This window comes from Chlorocebus sabaeus, chromosome 16, assembly GCF_047675955.1.
Source record: "Chlorocebus sabaeus isolate Y175 chromosome 16, mChlSab1.0.hap1, whole genome shotgun sequence".
Lineage (NCBI taxonomy): Eukaryota > Metazoa > Chordata > Mammalia > Primates > Cercopithecidae > Chlorocebus > Chlorocebus sabaeus.
Window position 1 is genome coordinate 15,077,222 of NC_132919.1, and position 21,599 is coordinate 15,098,820.

At 48.0% G+C, this 21,599-nt stretch overlaps 1 protein-coding gene across 3 annotated transcripts in view; it reads right to left on the reverse strand.

The window, feature by feature from the left end:
• Positions 1-16,781, reverse strand: part of PMP22 (peripheral myelin protein 22) — a 35,314-nt gene extending 18,533 nt beyond the window's left edge. Inside the window, exons 1-4 of one of the 3 annotated variants that reach the window (XM_037987298.2) lie at positions 13,886-14,036; positions 13,036-13,104; positions 12,117-12,228; positions 10,536-10,635 (exon numbers count right to left, since the gene is read on the reverse strand). In XM_037987298.2, the coding sequence (XP_037843226.1) occupies positions 10,536-10,635; positions 12,117-12,194 (178 nt within the window). In that variant the 5' untranslated portion in view covers positions 12,195-12,228; positions 13,036-13,104; positions 13,886-14,036. Of the gene's footprint in view, positions 1-10,535; positions 10,636-12,116; positions 12,229-13,035; positions 13,105-13,885; positions 14,037-16,608 lie in introns of those variants that run through there. The other 2 variants (XM_008010435.3, XM_008010433.3) reach the window with 2 other exon arrangements.
• Positions 16,782-21,599: the final 4,818 nt, after the last annotated feature.

A 21,599-nucleotide genomic window follows, 5' to 3' on the forward strand; every position in this document is an offset into this window, starting at 1 on the left:
GAAATGGGGCTCGCCGGTCAGGCTAACTTTGCCCATGATTCATGCAGAAAGCAAAACAGATGGAGACAACTGTGTGCCAGCATGGAGCTCACAAAGGCGATGAAGGCCACATGGATGGCTCTTTCAACAGGTAATTCTGGGGGCGTTTTAGTTAGAGCAAAGCCTGTGTCTGGCCACTAGTGGGCACAAACTGCTCAGTAAGTGGAAGGAATCTTCGTGTGTCAAGGTATTCCCGCTAAAGCTGATACAGTTGTTCAATGACCTGCATTCCTAATTAAGAGGCTTTGTGGCAGGCACAGAGCTAGTTTGTCCGGCTCTAGTTTTGCACTTTGGCATCCATATTCTTGTTCTGCTAGTGAGTTCTTAGACTTCTAAAGGGAATAACATGCAGCCACTGAGGTACCTGAGGTTGCTGGATAATAGTAAGCTGTTTGAGGCTTTTTTATACCCTTGTTGGAAAATTCTAGAAACAGGGAAACAGAGTAGGCTTTGTTTCTCTAAGAATTGCTCTTGGAAGACTTACTCCACCAGATACAAAAGAAAAAGGAGGCGCGTGGGTTGCATGATCAAGGATATCAATCTCCCTTCTTGGTAATTCACAATGTACCATGAATGATCAAAGCCTGCTTAACTTTCAAAACTTAGTGTCTTTCAAACTGACTTATCAGGAAACTTTTTTTTTCTGTTTTTTAAAAGAACAGCTCACTTAAAAACACGGACTTTGGCCACAGAAAATGATGAGAAAGGCAGTTGCAATTGCAGTCATGAACTGCATCAGTGGAGAATGAACAGGGAATAATTGGTGTAGTTTTAAGATCTTTAGGTTTAGGAGGAATTCTCCCTATAGAAATAATAGAGTTCTCCTCCTTCTTTTCCCCAAAGTATGAAAAAAGACCATGCATGATGGAAATTAAGAGCTAGAACAACAGAACTGCTCCCCTCCCCCAGCGACAGTAAACCAGTGCCCATTTGCAAGCACAAAACCCATCCCTGCTCCCTCTGCCTACTGAAATTCTACCCCATTGCCAAGGCCCAGCTCAGAGGCCACCTCCTTTTAGGATCCCTCGATGCAACAATTACATCCTGAACGTGAACAGAGGCTCCAGGACCCACGCAATGTGCAGGTCATACCTCAACTTCAGGTCCTACCTCAATGCCCACTCTGCTTTTAGGAAACCAGGGTACCTGCCCCAGATTACCTAATTTGTTAGAGGCAGACCCGGTGCAGAAAAACAAGGAATCCCTGATGCCCACACTACTAGTTTTTCCACTACAACACACTGGGGTACAGAGAAGTCAATGATATGTTTGAAATCTAATGAATTAAATGATTCTACCACCATTCTTCAGACTTAGAATCCACACAAACTAGAGAGAGAGGAAGGAGAATGGTGTGGCAAAGAGAGAGGGGCTCCCCTTATTCTCCGCTCATCAGCCTGTCAAGCCAAACCACTGACCAAACTACAGACGGGCAAGAAGAGGCCTTGCTTCTGCAGCTGGGACTCCAGTGGAATCCCCAGCACCAGAGAAGCCACTGAAAGAGGGAAGGAGGTACCACCACTGGAGAAGAGAAAGAAAAACTGCAATCGTCAACTGTTTGAAGAGTCATCATGTAGAGGAGAGACTGGGGTCACCCTGCGGTCATTGTCCAGGAGGCATTATGGGGATTTAAACTCTTTAAGGACGAGCCAAGCAACTTGATAAAACCCAAGGCCAGCACATCAGGCATGAATGAAGGCAACCAGAAGTGACTGGACAAAAGAGGGGCAGCGTTGGGTTTAACGAGGTAATTTCTTAAGTGACAACATCTCCTGACATTCCTCCCTCATCACTCGCTGCTCATCCCCACTTTCCTTCCTGTACCCTCATTAACCCCTGGCATGCTCAAGACTTAGCTCTGAACACTGTTCTCCTTTTCTGTCTTCTGCTCTCAACTCCTCCCCAAATAACTATATTCGGCACCATGACATTGAATACCCTTCGGTATAGAGGAATGACTCCTGACTTTGAATTTCCAGCCCAGACCTCTCCCCTGAGCTAAAGACTTCTAAATTGAAGTGCTTTGCTGATCTCTCTGATGATCAAAATGTAAATCCTGATTTCTACCCCTTGCCCCAAATCTTCTGTTCCTCCTCCAGTCTCCCCATCTCAGTCCAAGATCCAGTTACACACTAGTTGCTCAAACCCCAAACCTAGAGTCATCTAGAATCATTCTTCCCTAACTCCCTACATCGAACCCATCAGCAAACCCTTTCATGAGACCTGTTTTCTTCTCTACTTTCCCTCCCTAGCTAAGCCACCAGCTGCCTCCTAGAGTTCTTGTAAGGATTAAATGCATTGCTCTTCAAAGAATGCCTGGCACTTACGTGAGCTGTTTGTATTCTTAACATCATCGTCATTGTCATCATTGTCATCTCAGTGTCATCATCATGTCCAGTCTGGACTATGACCACAGACTCCTCACTGGTCCCCAGTTTCTACTCTTGTCTCCCCAGAATTCATTCTCAACAGCCAGAGTGAGCTTACAAAACACAAATCAAATCATGACACTCTTCTGCTTAAAACCCTTCAACGATGTCCCAACTGTCCTTCTCAGTACTACAGCCTGTGAGGCCCCAGCGATCCTGCTCTCATCCCTCTCTCCCACATTCCCCACCCTCTTTTCTTCAGCTAACTCAGGGCCTTGGCTCTTCCCTTTACCTCCTGGAATTTTCTTCCCATGGTTCTTCCTATAACTGGTCCCTCCCTGTCTTTTAAATCTCAGACCACATCACTATGGAAGGAAGAGGCCTTCCCTGAGCAGCTCATTCCTCCAGTGGTGACTTTCCATTTGATCACCCTATTTGTTTCCTGCAGAGCACGTTCCACTACCCATAGTGATGCATTTATTGTGTATTGCCTGTTTCCTCCAGCTCCTTGTGAGCTGCACAATGGCAGGGACCTGCTCTTTCTTGTTCATCTCTGTGCACCCCATTTCTAGAATAGTGGCCAGTATGTAGGACAGGCTCAGTAGAGTTGAATAACAAATGAATGGATCTCACTATTAGCTCTTCAAAAATAAAAGAGGCTCTCTTGAAGGTAGTGAGTTCCCCATCAGTGGTAGGATGAACATGTGGAGGGCATATTGCAGACAGGTCTGCAGCTCGATGGAACAGGGAGGAGGGATGGGCCAGATGACTCCAGGTCCCTGCCAGTGTTGGGGGCCACACGTGTGTGGATGATTGCACAGTCAGAAGGCTTCATCCCAGACAGCCTTCTCTCGGGCACCAAAGATCAACATCCACAACCTCAGGCTGCACCGTGGCCAATCCCTGCTCCTGAAACGCAAGGGATGTTTTCTTGGTGCTGGTGAAATCTTGGGGATACAACTGAAGTTTTTTTAAAACAAAGACTAGAGTTTCCAGGTCATATGGTTCAGACACAGGTTCAAACAAACATTTCATACTAATTCCTGGGTATTGGCATTAGAGAAACTCTAAGGGTTGAAATCTTGGCCTGTTGACAACACATTCCATCCTCTGTACCTCCTTTGCACCACCAGGGCCTCAGCATCTCATAAGAGCCTGTACAATCCAGAGCCATTACTTGGGTAGAGATTACGGGTTGACTCAGGGAGCCACAAAGGTTTTAAAATGTAAAATATGGGCCCACAAAGGCAGAAGGTCTCCTGTGTTTTCTAAAATCTGGCGAACAGCTGGGCCACAGACAAAGAAATTGTCTGGTGTCCTTGCCAAAATGGCAGTGTCGCCAAATTGATAAACAAGTCTGGGATCATTCTGAAGACAGGGATGATAGGAGCCCACCAAGGACTCATGTTGGGGGCTGCTGAGACTGGCAAGATTTAGTTTCTCTAATTTTCAACCTAAGGCACTGATCTAATGCCGCACACAACCTATTGATAGTCATGAGTTTGCTGTTCCTGCTGTTGCTGCTGTTTAAACAGAAAAGAAGAGTAGTAAGTGGTCATCTTCTCAGTGCCTGGTGCTGGTCCAGCCCACATACTGTGGCAGAGGAGACCCACCTGTTGTCACTGGGAAATGAGGGGCTGCAGGTACTGCCCTTAGACAATGGAGGTGGCCAAGGATGTTTGGGGACAGATTAGAGGACAGCTCAATAATTCCCTTCATGCTTTGGTGTTGAGCACTGGCCTCCTCTTTAAAAACAAAAGTGATTCAAAAAGGGACACACTTTTTGCACCAAACACCTCAACATGAAAAAGTTTATCAACTACCTTTTCTTCTGAGACAAGAGAGGACTTTGTGAGCAGGGACACGGCCTGAGAGACAGATTTTACTGAACACAAACTCTGCCTGGGTCCTGCCTCATCACTGAAGCTGACGAAGACCAGCCAGGGGCCAGGGTAAGCCAGAACTGTGCCCTTCCAGCTCCTGGGCTCCCACGTCGCCTGTGGCTTAATTCCAGTATTCTGACCCAGCACTGGCTCGTTCAACAGCAGGGCAAATATTTTGCCTGAATCCTCTGGGCCAGTAGATTTTCAACTTGCCCGTAGGGTCTTGGGGAGGAAGCTTGGCACACCCCTCCCCCTCACCAGAGCCTTCCAGATTGTACGAGTTTGCAAACTAAAGCTCCAGGAACTGGCCTCATTCAAAGCTAACCCATGGACCCTGCCTGCCATGCCCTGGGGCTCCACTCTCTTAATTAAGGCAAAGCCAACCTACTTGTTACTCAAAACCAGTTTTCTAGCATAAAATGTTCACAGTTATTTTCTGATTGTGAAAATAAAAGATCTCAATGAGGAAAACAGGAAGGCAGCAAAAGAAAACAGTGAAAGTGATAAGAATCCTGTCACCCAAAATAATCACTGAAAATATAACCGATGCATTTCTACCTTGTACAATTTCTGATATATTCTGCCTTATGGAGGCTTCGAGACTGTCACTCCAACTTGGAATCCAGCAGACCACTGAGAAACCCATGGAGACAGCAGGTCTAAGGAAACCACAAAGATTAGAAATGCATGCATATGCACCCAGCTCCTTCCTAGTGTGGGTGGGGAGCACACACACTTTGAGATGGTCTGTGATTCTACTTACCCCTCACTCTCTGTTCCCACTATTCTGCCCTGCCCCCTGTCCCTCAACTAACAACCTCCTTCCCTGCCCAGCGATCTTGCACTTGATGGTCCTTCTGTATGGAACCTTCCCCAGATGTTCATATGGCTGGCTCCTGGCCACCCTCAAGTGGTCACTCCTCAAGGAGACCTCCCTTCACCAACTGCAATCCCTCTTTATGCCATTAACCTGTCTTATATAGTTCTTACCATTGCCCCCCCCCAAATTCTCCATGTTTATTGACTGATTTGTCCAGTAAAACATACGCTATTGTTCACTCTTGTAACCTTAGTACCTACAGTAGTCTCTGGTACACGATAGTTGTTCGAGAAATAGTCTCGCATGAAAGATCAGAAGAGAAATGAAGAGGCTCCCGAAGTGGGAAGTTCACATTTCAGGAAGTGAGAAAATGCTGAAATTCCAAGATGAGGGGAAGAGAGATGGGAGATGAGACTTAACAGGAGCAGGAGCGCATCGTTCAGGTAGATATCGATGGGCCTCGTTAAAGATTTTCCTCTGAAGATTAAGACCAATGAAGGGCCTCCGAAAGGTTTCCAAATGAGGAGTGATATAATTAGGTTTGTGGTTTTTTAAATATCAGCCTGGATTCCGTATGAAAAATGAGTCACAGAAGAGCAAGAAAGGGTGCAGGCAAACTAGTTAGGAGGCTGCCCTGGCGCCTCTGACAAACGAGGAAGCAGCGTGACCACAGGTGGGCAACAGGCATTGGAACCACGGGGTGGCCTGAGGGACCCGTGACAATGCTGAGAAGAGAAAGAAGGAAACACGTCAAGGCAGACTCTAGATATCTGGCTTGCCAGCTGGTGAAGCAGCATTCACTAAAATACTAGAAAGTGACAAAGGGGTGGATTTGGCGGAGGAGATAAGGACTCTCTCTGGCCTAGTGGCTTGGAGGCCTCTCTTCGATATCCCAAGGAAAGTGACCAGGAGATAGCTGGATAAACAGGTCTGGGATTCAGAAGAGAGATCTGGACTGGAGGAAAATAGAGATTCAAGAGACGTCATTAAATAATAATAAGACGGCTGGGCGTGGTGGCTCACGCCTATAATCCCAGCACTTTGGGAGGCTGAGGCTGGCGGATCACCTGAGGTCGGGAGTTCGTGACCAGCCTGACCAACATGGAGAAAGCCCGTCTCTACTAAAAATACAAAAAATTAGCCAAGTGTGGTGGCGCATGCCTGTAATCCCAGCTACTCAGGAGGATGAGACAGGAGAATTGCTTGAACCCAGGAGGCAGAGGTTGCAGTGAGCCAAGATTGTGCCACTGAACTCCAGCCTGGACACCAAGAGCGAAACTCTGTCTCAATAATAATAGTAAGACTTCACTTGTACCTGGAGAGGTGGTGGAAATAGAGAGAAGCCTCGACAGATCCTAAAGTTTCTGAGAAGAGTATATATGAGAATGGTGGGGTGCTGACAGAGCCCAGGATGCAGCAGAGATGGACTCTTTGAAGAATGCTGAAATAACCGGGACTTACGGAACTGTACAGGGCGCAACTGAGCTATTGCAAAAGAGTATGATTGGGTATGGGAGGGGATGGTCAAACCCTCAAGGGAAGTATTCCACACCAGGCTTACAGAGAAGTACTTGCTGTCAAGTGTCTGTGATTTGAGAAGCCATGTTTCCTTCAAGGCCGCATGACTATATTTCTTGCCTTCTCTTAGAAATAGGTGTAGGTGTGACCGTGTTACATTTCATTAAAAGAAAAGGGGACTCATTCTTCCCCACCTCCTTTCTCCACCCTACTACTTGAATCAGGGATGTGACGGCTGGAGCTCTAGCAGCCTTTTGTTTCCTCAAGATGACAACCAAACCCAAGAGATGGTAAAGAAATGAGCTAGCAAGTATCTGCATCTCTGACAATTTCATGGAACCTCCATACCTCTCTCAGGCTACCTACTTCCAGACTTCTTTGAAAAGAGAGAAAAATAAATGACCTTATTTAAGCACCTATCATTTGAAGATGTTCTCTTATACACAGTCAACCCTAATCCTAACCAGAACACTAGCCAACTGGTCTACCCCATCCCCTGCCTTGCTCTACCCTTACCTTAGGTCATGTCATTGCCCTAACAGGGAATATTCTCTTCCCCCTTGCCTGTACTGACTTAAATCCTGCCCATCCTTTGGAGGATGGATCAAATTCTACCTCCCACCAGAGACTTCCCTTCCACTTCCTCCCTGAACTTGGGCGCTGTCTGCCTGCCTCCCTTTGGGCATCTGGCCTGCTCTGCCTTCCAGGAGAGTGATTCACCCTTCCATAGTTATCTCCTGACTCCTTGACCAGGCTCGGGATCATCAAGGCAAGGCCCATGCTTTCCAGATCCTCGTATTCTCTGGGGTGGAAAGGAACTGGATACAAGATCATAATGAATATCCCCACACTAAGCCTCTCTTACCTCTACCTACACGAGGCAGATAAGGAGGGGATGTCAGAAAGTATACAAACACATTTAGAAAAACGAGAAGGCAGGCAGAGTCAAAGTCAGTTAAAACTCTAAAACTATTTCTAATATCAAGATGTAGTTTGGGGGCAAGATCTGGTATATCTCTTTCAAACTATACAACCTAGATGTTAGACTGCCTCATGGCACGATGCCAGGAGGTCTCACTCATATAGAAAACAACATAAATGGCAACCCCCAGAGAGAGGTGCAGTGTCGTGGTCATGCACCAGAAAAAGGAGTCCTTTCAGAAAAAAATACCAAGTCACATGGCACAGTGGCTCACGCCTGTAATCCCAGCACTTTGAGAGGCGAGGTAGGCGGATCACTTGAGGTCAGGAGTTCGAGACCAGCCTGCCCAACATGGTGAAACCCCTCTCTACTAAAAATACAAAAATTAGCCAGGCATGTTGGTGGGTGCCTATAATCCCAGCACCTCAGGAGGCTGAGGCAGGAAAATCGCTTGAACCCAGGAGGCGGAGGTTGTAGTGAGCCGAGATCATACCACTACATATTTTTTCACACTTGCAACATATTCTTCACAAATCGATGTCAATAATGAGTTACTTTTGATTACTTAACAAGTATTTTTTTTCAAACATACTTTCTAAGAGCAAATACAGACACGGTAAATGGTTTGCAACGAGCATAGTTCATTTGTAAAGGCAGTATAATGTTTTAAAAATTACACATTTTTTTTCAGCTTATTGCTTGCTGCCACAATTGTTAAACTCAATCGAAGAGGCCCCCGAGGATTCAACACTTAAGGCTGAAGTCGTAGCAAGTGCTGCCACGTTGGGGAAGAGAGCGGCAGAGATAACCACCACTAGGGAAGTGTAAACGGAAATTTCAAATTTAGATTAAGCCTGAGTGGAGTGGAAACAAACCCAGCGTGTTCAGGGACAGCATCCAGATGTTTTAAAAATGCCCTGATTGTGAGAGCTGAGAAGGGAGATGTGGAGAACAGACACTCCGGGGTGCTCTCAGAAAGCAATGAGACAGATTTGAAACCCACCCTAAGGAGGCCTTGTAAATGAACCCAAGAACATGAGCTTGGAACAGAAGGAACAAGTTGAGAGATAAGAAGTTTCCTGATTAAAATAACCCTAGTGCCTCTTTGAGATCTGCTTCTAGCACCAACTGACAGCTATTTCCAACCGCAGAAGACACCAAATGCAAGTCAGTAACAGGCTACAGGTCAATATCGCTTTCTTTCCTGCAGATGGTTTAAACACAACTTAGCAACTCCTCTGCCACCTCGTTTCTGCTGAAGCTCAGCCGGGTTTTAACACATCTGCCAAAACTGCCCCCTTCCGGGCCCAAGAGTCCAGGATTCCGTGCCAAGTCGCGTGGCCAGATGCCACTTGGGGATGGCGCCTGTGAGCACCAAAGCCTGCCCTTTTCGGGCTGAGTCACTACTTGTAACCACCAGGTGTCAGTAGCGAGGACGGAGACTCCCATCCACAGTGCTCAGGGAAGTTTAGCCAGACCCTGAATGGGGAGAAACCAGATGCTGTGGCTTTGGGGACAAGCAGTGCTATGGTCACATTCTCAGGCACTCGTGAGTATTTCATTTACCCAGTTGCCAACTCACCATGCAAACCCACCATGTAATTTCTGGGATGGCTTTAATTCAATGTCTTTCACACACTCAGAGACAAGATTAAGCACTGTTCTCACTTCAATAGGACTGGGATCTTTTCTCCGATCCCTCCCCAATCCAGAAGGTAAAAACATAAAGCAGTGTTTTCCACTCCTCGCTTATCTTCTCCATATAAATTACCTAATGAGTATTTTAGCAGTTTCTATTTGTACTGTGGTTCAAGGAATTTGGTTAATAATGCTTCAGCTTGGGACATGCTCGAGTATTACTAGGCACAGAGCCGTAAGAGGGGAAGTCCAGCAAAGAAATTGGATTATGCAAAGCCAGGACCAAAGGCCACTTCACTGCCTGTTTTATTGAACTGGATCTAAACTGGTTTCTCTCATCTGGTGTAGCATCTTGAACATACATACTGGATCTATGAGTAGGGGCAGCAACATTTAAAGTTGTATTTCCGTGGCCTTTTAAACCCAGGATGTTAGGAAAGCTCTGCTATATCTATAGGTCCTTCCAGCCCGAGGACACATCTTTTGGAACAAAAGATCATGTGGATCCAGGTCCATGGGCTCTTAACACCAATCGCTGTGGCCTACCCAGCCACCAAAACAGCTCATTCTGTTTACCTCCGCCTGTCTGCATCCAAACACGCAGGGCTCCTGGCTGGGCGTTCCTTTCCCTCTGGGTGCTTAGGGTATGTAGTTGGTGCTTCTGCTGCCAACTATCCCTTAATTTGACCCTCATGAAGCCTGGCTTCCACATCTCACAAGCAAAGATGCTGAGGACAGAGGAGAAATACAATCTTCTGGATGAAGGACCCCAAGGCTTAGCTTAGGGTTTTGCAAACAGCTTCAAGTCCCCATCTTGCAAAAAGGAAACATTCAAAGGTTTTGATGCTAGGTGGCATCACTGAGGTCCAAGACCTGGAAAGGCCAGTCTTGTGTCCATATGACTGATGGTGCAGTGAGGCAGTCCCACTGTCACTGCAGCAGAAAGGGGCAGGACATTTCTGAATAGGCACAGCCACCAAACCAAAGATACACGTTTGATCCAATGTCCCAAGGGGTCTGCCTAAGGCTTAGCTATTATACCACCTTTATAGCTCCCATGTCGACAGTTTTTTAAAAAATCACAAAAAGCATTATTCTAAGTGATCAGGAGGGTGCTAAGGGCATGTCTCTAGATAGAGTGAATCATAATGATGCCCAGGATTGCAGCTTCCCCAGTGAGATCACCCCTCCCATTTGCCTTGGACTCATGGCTCCCTGTCACATCCCAACCCACCCCAGCAAGAGCATTCTGGCTTGTGTCTTCCAATAAGCGTTTCCAGCTCTGGACTGAGAAACGTGTTACAGGCATCTGAGGACAAGCTCGTGGAGCACAAAACCAGCCTCACCGTTCGGTGATGATGAGAAACAGTGGTGGACATTTCCTGAGGAAGAGGTGCTACAGTTCTGCCAGAGATCAGTTGCATGTCCATTCCCCACGATCCATTGCTAGAGAGAATCAGACAGATATCCTGAGTCAGAGAGGGAGTGAGGAGTGAAGGAAAAGGGGAAGGAGAAAGGCCCAGGGATGATGAAAAGCACCCTGATGCACCTAGCTACCCCGCCCACCCCTGCATGGTAACAGCCAATGTTTTATGACTTAAAAGCACGTTGTAAATGGAAAAGTTCACCATGCGCACGGAAACGATTATGTGCAGAGATGTTTACTATACTAGAAGGAGCCATGAACTCAACCTGAGACACCTGCATTCAAGCCTTCTCTCCTCCCAGCATCTCTGGGGATCATTCCCCAAGCTCCTCTCTCTGAGTCTAGTTCCTTGTATATAGCTCCTATCAATCTAACGTTATCATCACCAGGCACCATGAAGATACTGTGAAGATGCTTGTAAATGTTAAACCAAGTCACAAATCCCCAACATAATTATCTCTCACAGAGACTACAAAATCATGCTGACAGGCCGGGCACAGTGGCTCATGCCTGTAATCCCAGCACTTTGGGAGGCGGAGGCAGGCGGATCATGAGGTCAGGAGTTCGAGACCAGCCTGGCCAACATAGTGAAACCCCGTCTCTACTAAAAATAAAAAAATAAAATAAAAATTAGCCAGGTGTGGTGGCAGGCACCTGTAATCCCAGCTACTCAGGAGGCTGAGGCAGGAGAATCGCTTGAACCCAGAAAGCAGAGGTTGCACTGAGCCAAGATCACGCCATTGCACTCCAGCCTGGGCGACAGTGCGAGACTCCGTCTCAAAAAATAAAAATAAAAAAAAAGAAAGAAAGAAAAAGAAAAAAGAAAAAGAAAAAGAAAATCAGGCTTACAATGTGCCTTGAATTAAGAAGTGAAAGCCACCATGGGAAAACTGCCTGAATGTCTGCTCATCTTCATTGCCAAGAAAATAACTTTAAGATCTCATGGGCTGGACAGTTTTGTAACATAAGTTACTCTGATGGCCTGTTTCTATCAGTGGAAGCTTTACTCAAGGCGTTGTGTTCATGCCGTAAATGCGACATGGGACCAGTGAACTCTTTTCCAGAAAAGTCCATTTTAACTTTCCAATTTCAAGTCCTAAAAGGGTGTTTTATAAATTAATTCACTCATCTGACTATGGTTTGGATAAAAAAAAAATTCATAAATACCCCTCTTCTTCAATGAGGCTGCATCAAGAAAAAAAAAAAAACAACAATCTTATCAAATGAAGGTCGGGGTCCCTAGATCTGCTCTGAAGTTTTTTAGCTTAAATAGAGACCTGCGCACCTAACCCAGCCCAGCGCTCGCTTCGTTCCTATCACTGAATCTGCTGTCGTTTTCTCAAAGCAACTGGAAGGGGGCAGATTGCCAGAAACTTCCCTGGGACGTCTGAGACTTCCAACTGTCTGCAAATAACACAGTCCTGAACCAGAAGGAGCACGGGCTGGGAACTCAGATAGGGAAGAGCGGGCCGCGCAGGGAGCCTCCCAGCCAGGCACTCACGCTGACGATCGTGGAGACGAACAGCAGCACCAGCACCGCGACGTGGAGGACGATGATACCCAGCAACAGGAGGAGCATTCTGGCGGCAAGTTCTGCTCAGCGGAGTTTCTGCCTGTGGGGAGAGCGCTGGGCGTGAGGCCGAACGCACTGGGCCGAGCGAGGGAGGCGCGCGCAGAGGGAGGGTCCCGCGCACTAGCGTAAGGCCCGGCCTGGCCCAGCGCCCGCAGCCCGCCCGCCCGCGCGGGTCAGGAGCCTTCGCGCCGCCTGCCGCCGAGAGGGGGCAGCAGCCTCCTGCAGGACCAGCGCCCAGCGTCCAGCGCCCAGCCGGACCCGCCTGCAACGGAACATCTTTTGCTTTTGGAAACAAAACAAGCGGTTCGCACGTCTAAAAACACCCAGGGAATAGAGGGGTTTCCAGAAAATATGAGCAGAGGCCACTGCAGGCTTCCACCCATCCCGAGCGCCTCCGGGAGACCGCCCTGTAAGGGGAGAGGTCCAGTTCTCCCAGACCCCAGTTCAGATTGTGAGTTCCCCTACCGGGTGGAGGTAGAGGTGAGGGGAGTAGGCGCCCAGATTTCCGTCTGAGACCTGGAGACACCCGTGACATGCCCTGGGGGAGACAGCAGCGAGGAGGCTGGTTTCCCAGACCCCAGTGCTCTCCGCATTCCGTTCGTCTCCAAGTTTCCACCCAATTCTGCCAGCGTAGAGGAACCGTCCTGGCCCCAGCTCAGCCTCGCGCAGACTCTGGCGGCTCCGGAGAGGCGGTGCAGAGCCAGAGGAGTGTGGAAAGGAAAGAATGGCTCGGGAGGGTTGCCCGGACCCTGCGCTTCCCGTCCACCGCGCGCTTCCCCAGGCGCGCCCAGCTGAGACTCCTGGGGGCAGGGGGCATTCTGCTCCTGCGCTAGACCCGCGTGCTCACCTAGGGGTCCAGTCTGCACCCCAGGCACTCAAAGCCAGGACACGTACCCCATCAAGACTGAGCTCCGGTCTGGGCGCGGTGGGACAGGAGGGAGTAGATGTCCAGCGGACGGGAGAGAAAGACAGAGAGTAAAAGGCTGAGTCCGATAATTTCAGCCGGTCAGAGCTGGCAGGCCATCTATCCCAAGTAATGCGGTCCTCGCCCCTCATTTTAGACTTTGGGGGCACTGAAGGCTGGGATGACTTGTTAGAGGACATGCATGGCTGTGGAAGATCTGGCTGAGACTCTGGGGACCATTTCAGGCAGAGTCTTGGGCCAGGGAAACAACGTTTCAATAACCCAGTTTGGAAAGTACCCAATTCCAGGCCCCTCCGTTCCTCTCCACAAGCATCACATTCAAAGACACTGGAATGCGCTGGAAGAAATAAACAAGGATTTCTGATGACTCCCAGAGGGTTTGAATTAAACAGATGGCATGAGGCTGGGAACTGGAGAGCCACAAGAGTCCAGCACTCTCGTGATGTCCGCCACAGGGGCTGTTTTGCCACTGTGTCCCGGAGTCAACGCCTCTTCAGCAAGGCGAAAACTGAGACGCCCTTATCCGCTATCCAGACACCAGCACCATCACCCTTGCCCTGTAAGGTCTTACAGACCATAAAGGCTCCCCTCGTTGTATTACTCCAAGCCCCATTGAAAGGGAACAGGACACACAAGGGACCCTGTGCCCCTAAACAGAAGCTCCAGGGAGCTGGCCAAAGCCCCGCGCCTGCTCTGCGCCTTCTGACACCCTCACTGGAAGATGCTCACATTTCTCTTCCATCTCCTTCACTCTCCCCACCAAATCACTTACAGCCCAAAGGAACAGCTGTCCCGATCCTCAGGGTGGCCTCAAGTACAAACTCGGGTGCGTTGGCTCCGCTGCTGGCGCCGCCAAAGCTGCGCTGCGGGGCTGCGCGCGCGCGAAGCAAGGGGGCAGTGGGAGGCTCCCGGCGTTCCCCTTTAACGGGAACAACGCCCTGTTTGCGTCGCTGCAGTAGGGTGTGTCCCTGGGTCAGCGTGTGCGGGAGGGCGGGACTCAGGGAAGAGAGGGGGCAGGAGAGAGGGAGGGCAGGAGACAGTTAAGTTGGCCTTAAATGCGCCACAGGAAAAAGTTGGTCTCTGCAAAATCGCGGCGACTTTTACTCGAAACCAGAGGCCGCCGAGCTTTCTCACCTCCCACCTCCCTCCTCCCCCGGCCCCGTGGAGATCATGGAAACCTAGTGTTGACCGAGAAACTGGCTCCTCAGCCCACCCTGGAAAGACCCAGGCAAATGTAGCTCAGCGGATGCCCAAGGATGGGCTTCGGGGCGCGCCGACGCCGACCGCGCCCGCGCGGGGCTGAGGTTGGATTCCACTCCCACTAACAGAGGGCAGCGGACGCTTGAGGGCTGGAGGAAGTCCCTCTCCTCTCGGATCGTGGAGCCCCTGCCCTGTCCTGGCGTCTTAGCCGGGCACACCTGCCCCTCGCCAGTCCCCGCTATTACTGTCCGCACCTACCAAGCATGCCGGCTTCCTAGGATTGGCGGGGATTGATCTAGCGGGCTCTGCTTGAGTGCGAATTAGGGAAAGAAAAGTCCGGCGACTACCGGATAGCGTGGTCTGGGACTGGGCTCCTCCTAGCCTGGGCAAAACCAGACTACCACCGAATAAGCTCAGGCAAAGTGTTCCTGCAGCAGTCGGGCTTGGCTGTCAGCCTTGGCTGGCATCCTGGCCATGGGGTTTAGGGGGCGGGTGGGAGGTGGCCATTTGAGGTGGGGTTGGAGCAGCCAAGGAAATCAGCTGATTCATAGCCTCCTAACGTGACCCGCCCAGCGTTACAGGGAGAGAAGCTAGCCCTTCAGTCTCCGCTTGGCAGAGGCGCGCCCAACTGAGACTCCCGTGCGCAGGCCAGCCTTGATGCACGGGACGGGGAGCAGGAATGTGGATGTTAAAGGTCTTTGCCTGAAAATGCAGCAGTTCACGCGCGCGCGCGCGCACACACACACACACACCCCCACACTTCCCTACCTCTAGTGTGCTGTGTCATAGAAGCTCATCCCTCTCAATGATTCAAATAATTCTTTATTAATTTACAATTTGAAAGGAGTTGCTACTTTAGTTAATTGTATATTCTTACTGTAAGTAAAAATAAATTTGAAAAAATCTTCAAACGGTGATCTTTTTAAAACTCTCATGTTATCAGAGTAAAATGAACCGTACTTGTAAATTGTATTTACAGTTCCCATTACATGCCAGGCACTTTGCCTGGACTTTGTATGCACGGTCTGTGAGAGGCAGTGGTTAAGCGTTCTGTCTCTGGGCTCCAACAAAACTAATCACCCTGCTTACTTTTGTTGTGAATTTGGACAATTTCTGAAGTTCAGTGAGCTTCAGTTTTCTCAGATGCAAAAGGAACTAGTAATGCCTGCTTTAAAGGTTTGTGGTGATGATTCAAGGAGACAATATTTACAAAGCAGTTAACATCGTGTCTGCAACATAATAAGGGCCCAGTGCCCAAATTGCCACCACTATTGTTATATCACATTTAACTCTCACATCAACTCTTCAGGGAAGACCTGACCACCTTTGCACGAAAGTAGCTTGTAACTCTGATAGATAGGTAGATCGATCGATTGATCGATCGATAGACAGGTAGATCGATAGATTGATAGTTATTTATAAATGAAAGTGCACAGGCAAGTAGAAAAAAAAAATCTAAAGACCTGCAAGTGTTTTCTTTCCTCCATGGGTCATTTTATAGGTTAGATTTGCTCTAGAAATTATTACTTTGTTTTATGCTGTTTGGACATTTGTTTATTTAACCAACATTTTTGTGATTACTACATACTCAGGACAGTTCTAAGTAAGCACTTTACAAATATTAGCATATCTAACTCAGGATTTTCTTTCCCTTCCTTTGTGATTTTCAAATAAACTCTTTAATAAAGTCTAATACACATACAAAAAAAGTGCACATATTGGGTGCTACAGCTTGCTTCTTCCTTTCTTTTGAGCCCGATAGTTTAAGTAATAACCACCCAGGTCACAGCCACACCATACACTGCCAGACAGGTAAAACCAACCCATCTGTCCCTCACTGCCTCTGTTCTCCTGCCTGGCTCTGAATGGTGGAAGAGGAAATGCTACTCAGTGCCTGCTGACCAGGCTTGCCACACCCAGAGCCCGGCTGGTCAAGGCTCTGCCACAGGTGGCAGCTTCTCCCTAACCTGCCTACCAAGGCCACCTGCCGGGTGTGTGTGAACAGCTATTTTCCATGGGGGAAGAAGCATCTAGATTGCTTTCTTCCTTTCAATCTGGATGCATTAGGGTTTCTAGATGCTCTCAGATGGCCCCCCACCTCCCTAGCCAGAGTGTATATCCATCTCTTAACTAAGGATATAAAACCCCCCTGAATGTCCAGTCAATTCCAACACAAATGCACCATCTCTCCTGCAATCCTTTTCATTTGCAGCTTGCAGGGGGTGGGGAATTAGGCAATTCTTGTAAAGCATAGGCATGCATCACCCAGAGGCACAGTTTGCCAGTAAAACTCACCCAGCCAAACAGCGTAACCCCTTCTTCCAAGCAGATTTCTTTGCAGTCAAATGCAAGGGATGCTAAGGCAAGGCCCTCCCCACAGGACAGCCAGAGACCCGCAGCCGACAGACTAAGCCTGCAGCTTCCAACCAGGCTCCCTGAGATGTTCCCTGGTGGTGCTCCCTGTAACTGAAGCCAGACCAGGCGTCTTTCCAGTTTATTCAGGGGCTGGTCCAATGCTGGGATATGTCATGGTGGCCTGAGAGGTTCTCAGCCTCTATTATTTAAAGAGACAGTGTCCAACTTTGTGTGCTTTCCAGAATACAGTAATCCCAAGAGGCCCTGCAGGGCATGGAGGAACTGGAATCAGAAGGGAGAAGAGCTTTGAGTATGCCTGAAATCTGTGATGCCAAGGCTGTTCTCTCTGGAAGTGCCAACCTGTGTAACAGCCAAGAGGCCCCACTGGCTCCCCTCCCCTCCCAGTGAATTCTGCAGAGATTAAATACACTGTGTGAAGGATCTGTGTCTACAGTGTTACATATGTGCAGGTAAGTTTTATTTCAAATAAACATCATTTTAAGGGGCCCAAACATTGCACAGCTAATCTCTCACAGCATCATAGCAGTGAGCCAAATATCTCAAGAGTCACCAAATCAAGCCTGCTTTGCTCCAATGCCTGGTTGGAAAGACTCTCTGTTACCTGCTCTGTCTGCCTAGATCCCATCGCAAACGATCACATGTGTTGTACATTAGAATAAAAGTTAGGGAAAGGGGTTCTTCCGACTCTGTCTTCAATGTGCCCTCATCAAGCTGACCTTCATGAGATAATTCAGTGTAAGTAAACGAACCTCTACTGAAAACTTTCTAACCTCTCAGGCAGGATAGGCTGGAAGAGCAATTGGAAATTCTTGGAGAGGGAGGTAAAGGAAGTTACGGTATTTTTAGGTTCTTTGCAGCGTACCCACTCCAGCTCCCAGAGAGTCCTCCATCCCTTGAACCGCTTCTAGCTGCAAGCTCCCACACAAGGGGACTGGTTTCATTGCATGAGTTTCCTGGAATTCTGGTACTTGCGGCATAAGACTTCCTCTTGTGTCAGGGATCCCCAGTCTGGAGAGACCTGTAGAGTTTGGAGAAGTCCCTCCCTGTCACACACTTTATCTTTGGTTGGACTCTCTGGTCACAAGGGCCTCTCAATGGCCCTCTCTTCTGTTCTGCCCACAGCCAGCATCTGCTGACAGTCAACATCACAGCCAGTGCCGATGAAACAGTTTCACCTTTCTCTCTTTGCTGAAATCATTTTTATTTTTCCCAGCAGTGGTTCTTTAGAATCACTCGAGAGCTTTGTGAATGACCTAGCCTGGGCCATGCTCAGAGAAGCTGACTCAGGTGGTGTGAGATGGGGCTCAAGTATGGGTAATTTCCAGTGTCTCTCTCCCCGCTGGATGTTTGGTTATCCAGCCAGGTTGCCATGTGGAATTAGATCGTCCCTGATTTCCTTCCAGCTCCCTTCTGTTGTGGAACCCAAATGGAGATGAGGTGCAGTGTGGGCTGCTGCAGGATCAGTTCTGCCAGGCAAAGCAGTAGTGTGTGCTTGTATATATATCTCTCTGCATGTGTGTGTGTGTGTGTGTGAGAGAGAGAGAGAGAGAGAGAGAGAGACAGAGAGAGAGACAGAGAGAGAGAGAGAGAGAAAAGAGGAGCCTCCCTCAATCCTCCTCTGACGTGGTCTGTACAGGGACTGGGAACAGTGAGCATGGGTTTTTGCAGCCTCTCCAGATAGCCTTTTCCTGGGTACTGCCATGATCAGGTCCAAAGGCTACATGACAGAGGCTGCTGTCCCTCAGGCCAGGACCAAGCCTGAAGACATCTAAGATTATTTCTGATCTAAGAGCTAAAGATTACGAGGAAAAGGGGCAGGGCCTAGTGAGTGTGGGGCATGGCTTCCGACCAGATAGGACCAATCTGATCAGCCCTCTCTCTCTGCTTCCATGAGCTCCACATTCTGAGACCTGCTCCCTTGGCCTCCTGTCTCTTTTGTCCAGGTCCTACAGCAGCCAAACCCTAGAGTCCCTGTTGGCTGTCAGCACCAGAGCTGGTTACTGTTGTGTTCCACCGGCCCCGTCTACCAAATGCCAACACACTTGTCTTTACCCATCTGGGCCAGACTCTCTTCCCTTCCCAGAGCCAAGTGAGGAAAATACTTTCCTGGTCCCCCATCTCCCATTTCCAATAACCCTGTTCTCAGCCAAATGGGACAATGTCTCTGCAAAGCTGTAGGCAATATCCCACTGAGCCTCTTGCAAAATAAACACATAGAATAGTCACCAAATAACATTTATTATTATTTACTGTCCTCCCTTCCAGTTATGAAGAGGAAAAATGAGAATCGAGATTATCTGAGGAAACACAGTTGAGTCAATGAGACTGGCTATTTCCAGCACCTGAGTTGTTCTGCTACACCACACTTCATCGGCTCAGTGGCATCAATCGTCCGCAAGTCCTTGATAATGATGATAATAGGTTATATATTTACGTCATGTTTAGCATATGCCAGGCACCATCTTCAACATTTTATATGCATCAAATCACTTAATCCTCACAACTGTATGAAATAGGCACCCCATCATTCTCTTTTAGAAAAGGGAGAAACTGAGGCACAGTGAGATGTTCAGTCACTTTCTCCAGACACACTGCAAAGAAATGACAGGCTGGATCCCAACCAGGCATTCTGGCTACAGATCCCATACTCACAGCCTGGGCTATTTCACATTCTACCGTGCCCCTAATTGTGCCCAGCATGTTCCTAGCATATCTTCTCATCATGCTTCCATAGACACTATCATTTAATGTCCTATTTGTATGAAAGATATTCTCACTTATACACATTTATGCATTCATGGTTTTTTTTCCATTAAAAAGGCAAGGACATATCCTAAGACATCCATTTTTTCAGCACCAGTCACATTAGTACAGATTTCAAGAATCCTGTCTCATCCTGTCAATAAGACTGTGTGCTCCTCTGGGGACATTTGCATTCCATACATCTGTACAGCACCAGCACTGGCAGAATCCTGCTTGTAGGTGACAATTTAATTTCATAAGAATGAAATATCCATGACAGTGGAATCCTAGCAGACTCTTGAAGAGGGAGGAAGCCCTTCTGCACTTTATAGCTAATAAAATGCTGTTAACATATAGCAGTATCTTATTTAAGAGGAATTATTATAGTCATTTTCTATTTGAAGAAATTGAGACTTGGAAAATTTACAATGTTTTCTTCAGGGACTAGCTAGTGAATGCCAGTGCTCGGGCTTAAAAATGTCAGTTCCTCTGACTCCCAAATCTGTAATTTTTTCACTATGCAGGCTCCCCAGAGAGAAAACCAGAGGCAAGTCTGAATTTGGTGTTTGTCCCGGTGATGAAGTTGTTGTTGGAGCATCTATCCCACCAGGTGCTCAATCAATATCTGAAGAGTGTTTACACTAAGAATGAAGTCTTTCCTGTGTCCTCATAGCCAGCAGCCTGTGTGGGAGTTCTTGGCCAGCCCTGGACACAGCTGGCCTGGAAGGGTCCTCAAAAGTCAATCCTGCCTCATCTAGACTCAGCTAGATTGTTTTGATGTTGAGTGAGAGCAGCTTGTTGAAAGAACAAGCAAGGCAGGGAAAGAAGGTAGAGGGGAATGAAGGAGGGAAAGAAGGAAGGGAGGGAGGGATGGAGGAAGGAAGGAAGGAAAGGAAGGAAGGAAGGAAGGAAGGAAGGAAGGAAGGAAGGAAGGAAGGAAGGAAGGAAGGAAGGAAGGAAGGAAGGAAGGAAGGAGAGATGGAGGGAGGGAGCTATAGATAGGAAGAGGGGAAGGAAGAGAAGGAGAAGGGAGAATAAAAGGAACAGAAGGAGCCAGTTTGACTTCCATGACGGAATCTTCTACAAGTAAGCAAGTTTGAAATTATGTCAGGTCTCAATCCCTAGAAGATATTCTTCACGAACAAGACAGACACAGTCAGAAAGCAACATAAAGACACACAAAAAATTCACATTGGCACAGGACTGTTCCCTAAATGACGTCTTTAAAATACAGAAAGGTATCTTGGAGTAAATTGTATCTTTAGCTCCTTCACCTGTGGGAGAGAAAAGTCACAGAATTATTATGTTGTGGCAGTGGGACCAGACCAAGTACAAAGGACTCTCTGTTCGCAAATGCATTGTTGCTTAGGAAAGCCAGATTCCACAGATGCAAGGAGGGGGGAGAAAGCAGTCTTTTCTCTGACATCTCACGAGCTAGCAGCTAGAGGATTCGGGAGCAATTCAAGCGAGAGTCAGAAATGGACGTGTACTTGGGATTGCAAACTCTAAAACTCTTCTAAGACTGCTTACTCCTGAGTGAAAATGCTTCTGCTCCAGTAGGGCGTAGGTTCAAATAATATGGGGAAGCTGAGCAATCTTGCCACATGGGAATGGACGGAATGGGGAGGAATGCAGGGATTTTCTAGGTCACTGCAGACCAGGCATAGCAATGTCTAGAAAAGAAGCCTTGGTTTGATGTGAGAGATTGTCCTTATTGAGAGAGGTGCACAGGAAGACCACTGTAACCCAAGGAAACGCCTGCTTCAGGCAGTTGAAACCACACCAAGAAATAGGGCATTAATCTCCAGCAAGGACAAGGTGACCGCGAACAGTCCTGGATGGGACCCTGGGAGGTCAAGCCCCATGATGCATCATAGTCCCCGCAATGCACCATTCTGTGTGCACTTCTGAGCCTAGGGAACACCAGTTGTACTTAAAGTGAACTGGAGGGCAGATGTTTTCTTCATCTCCGAGTTCCTGAACCACTTATCAAGTGTGAAACCTCAGCTAAACCAGGGAAGTTCACAGACAAAGGTCAAATCCTTTTGAGACGTTCAAGGGAAAGCTGGGCAAAGCTTCAAGAATGTTTACTCTTCATTGTTAGACTAGGAAATATCTAATCCAGAAGACTTCACTGGTAAACCTGGGCCTCATGTAATTGTTTTACT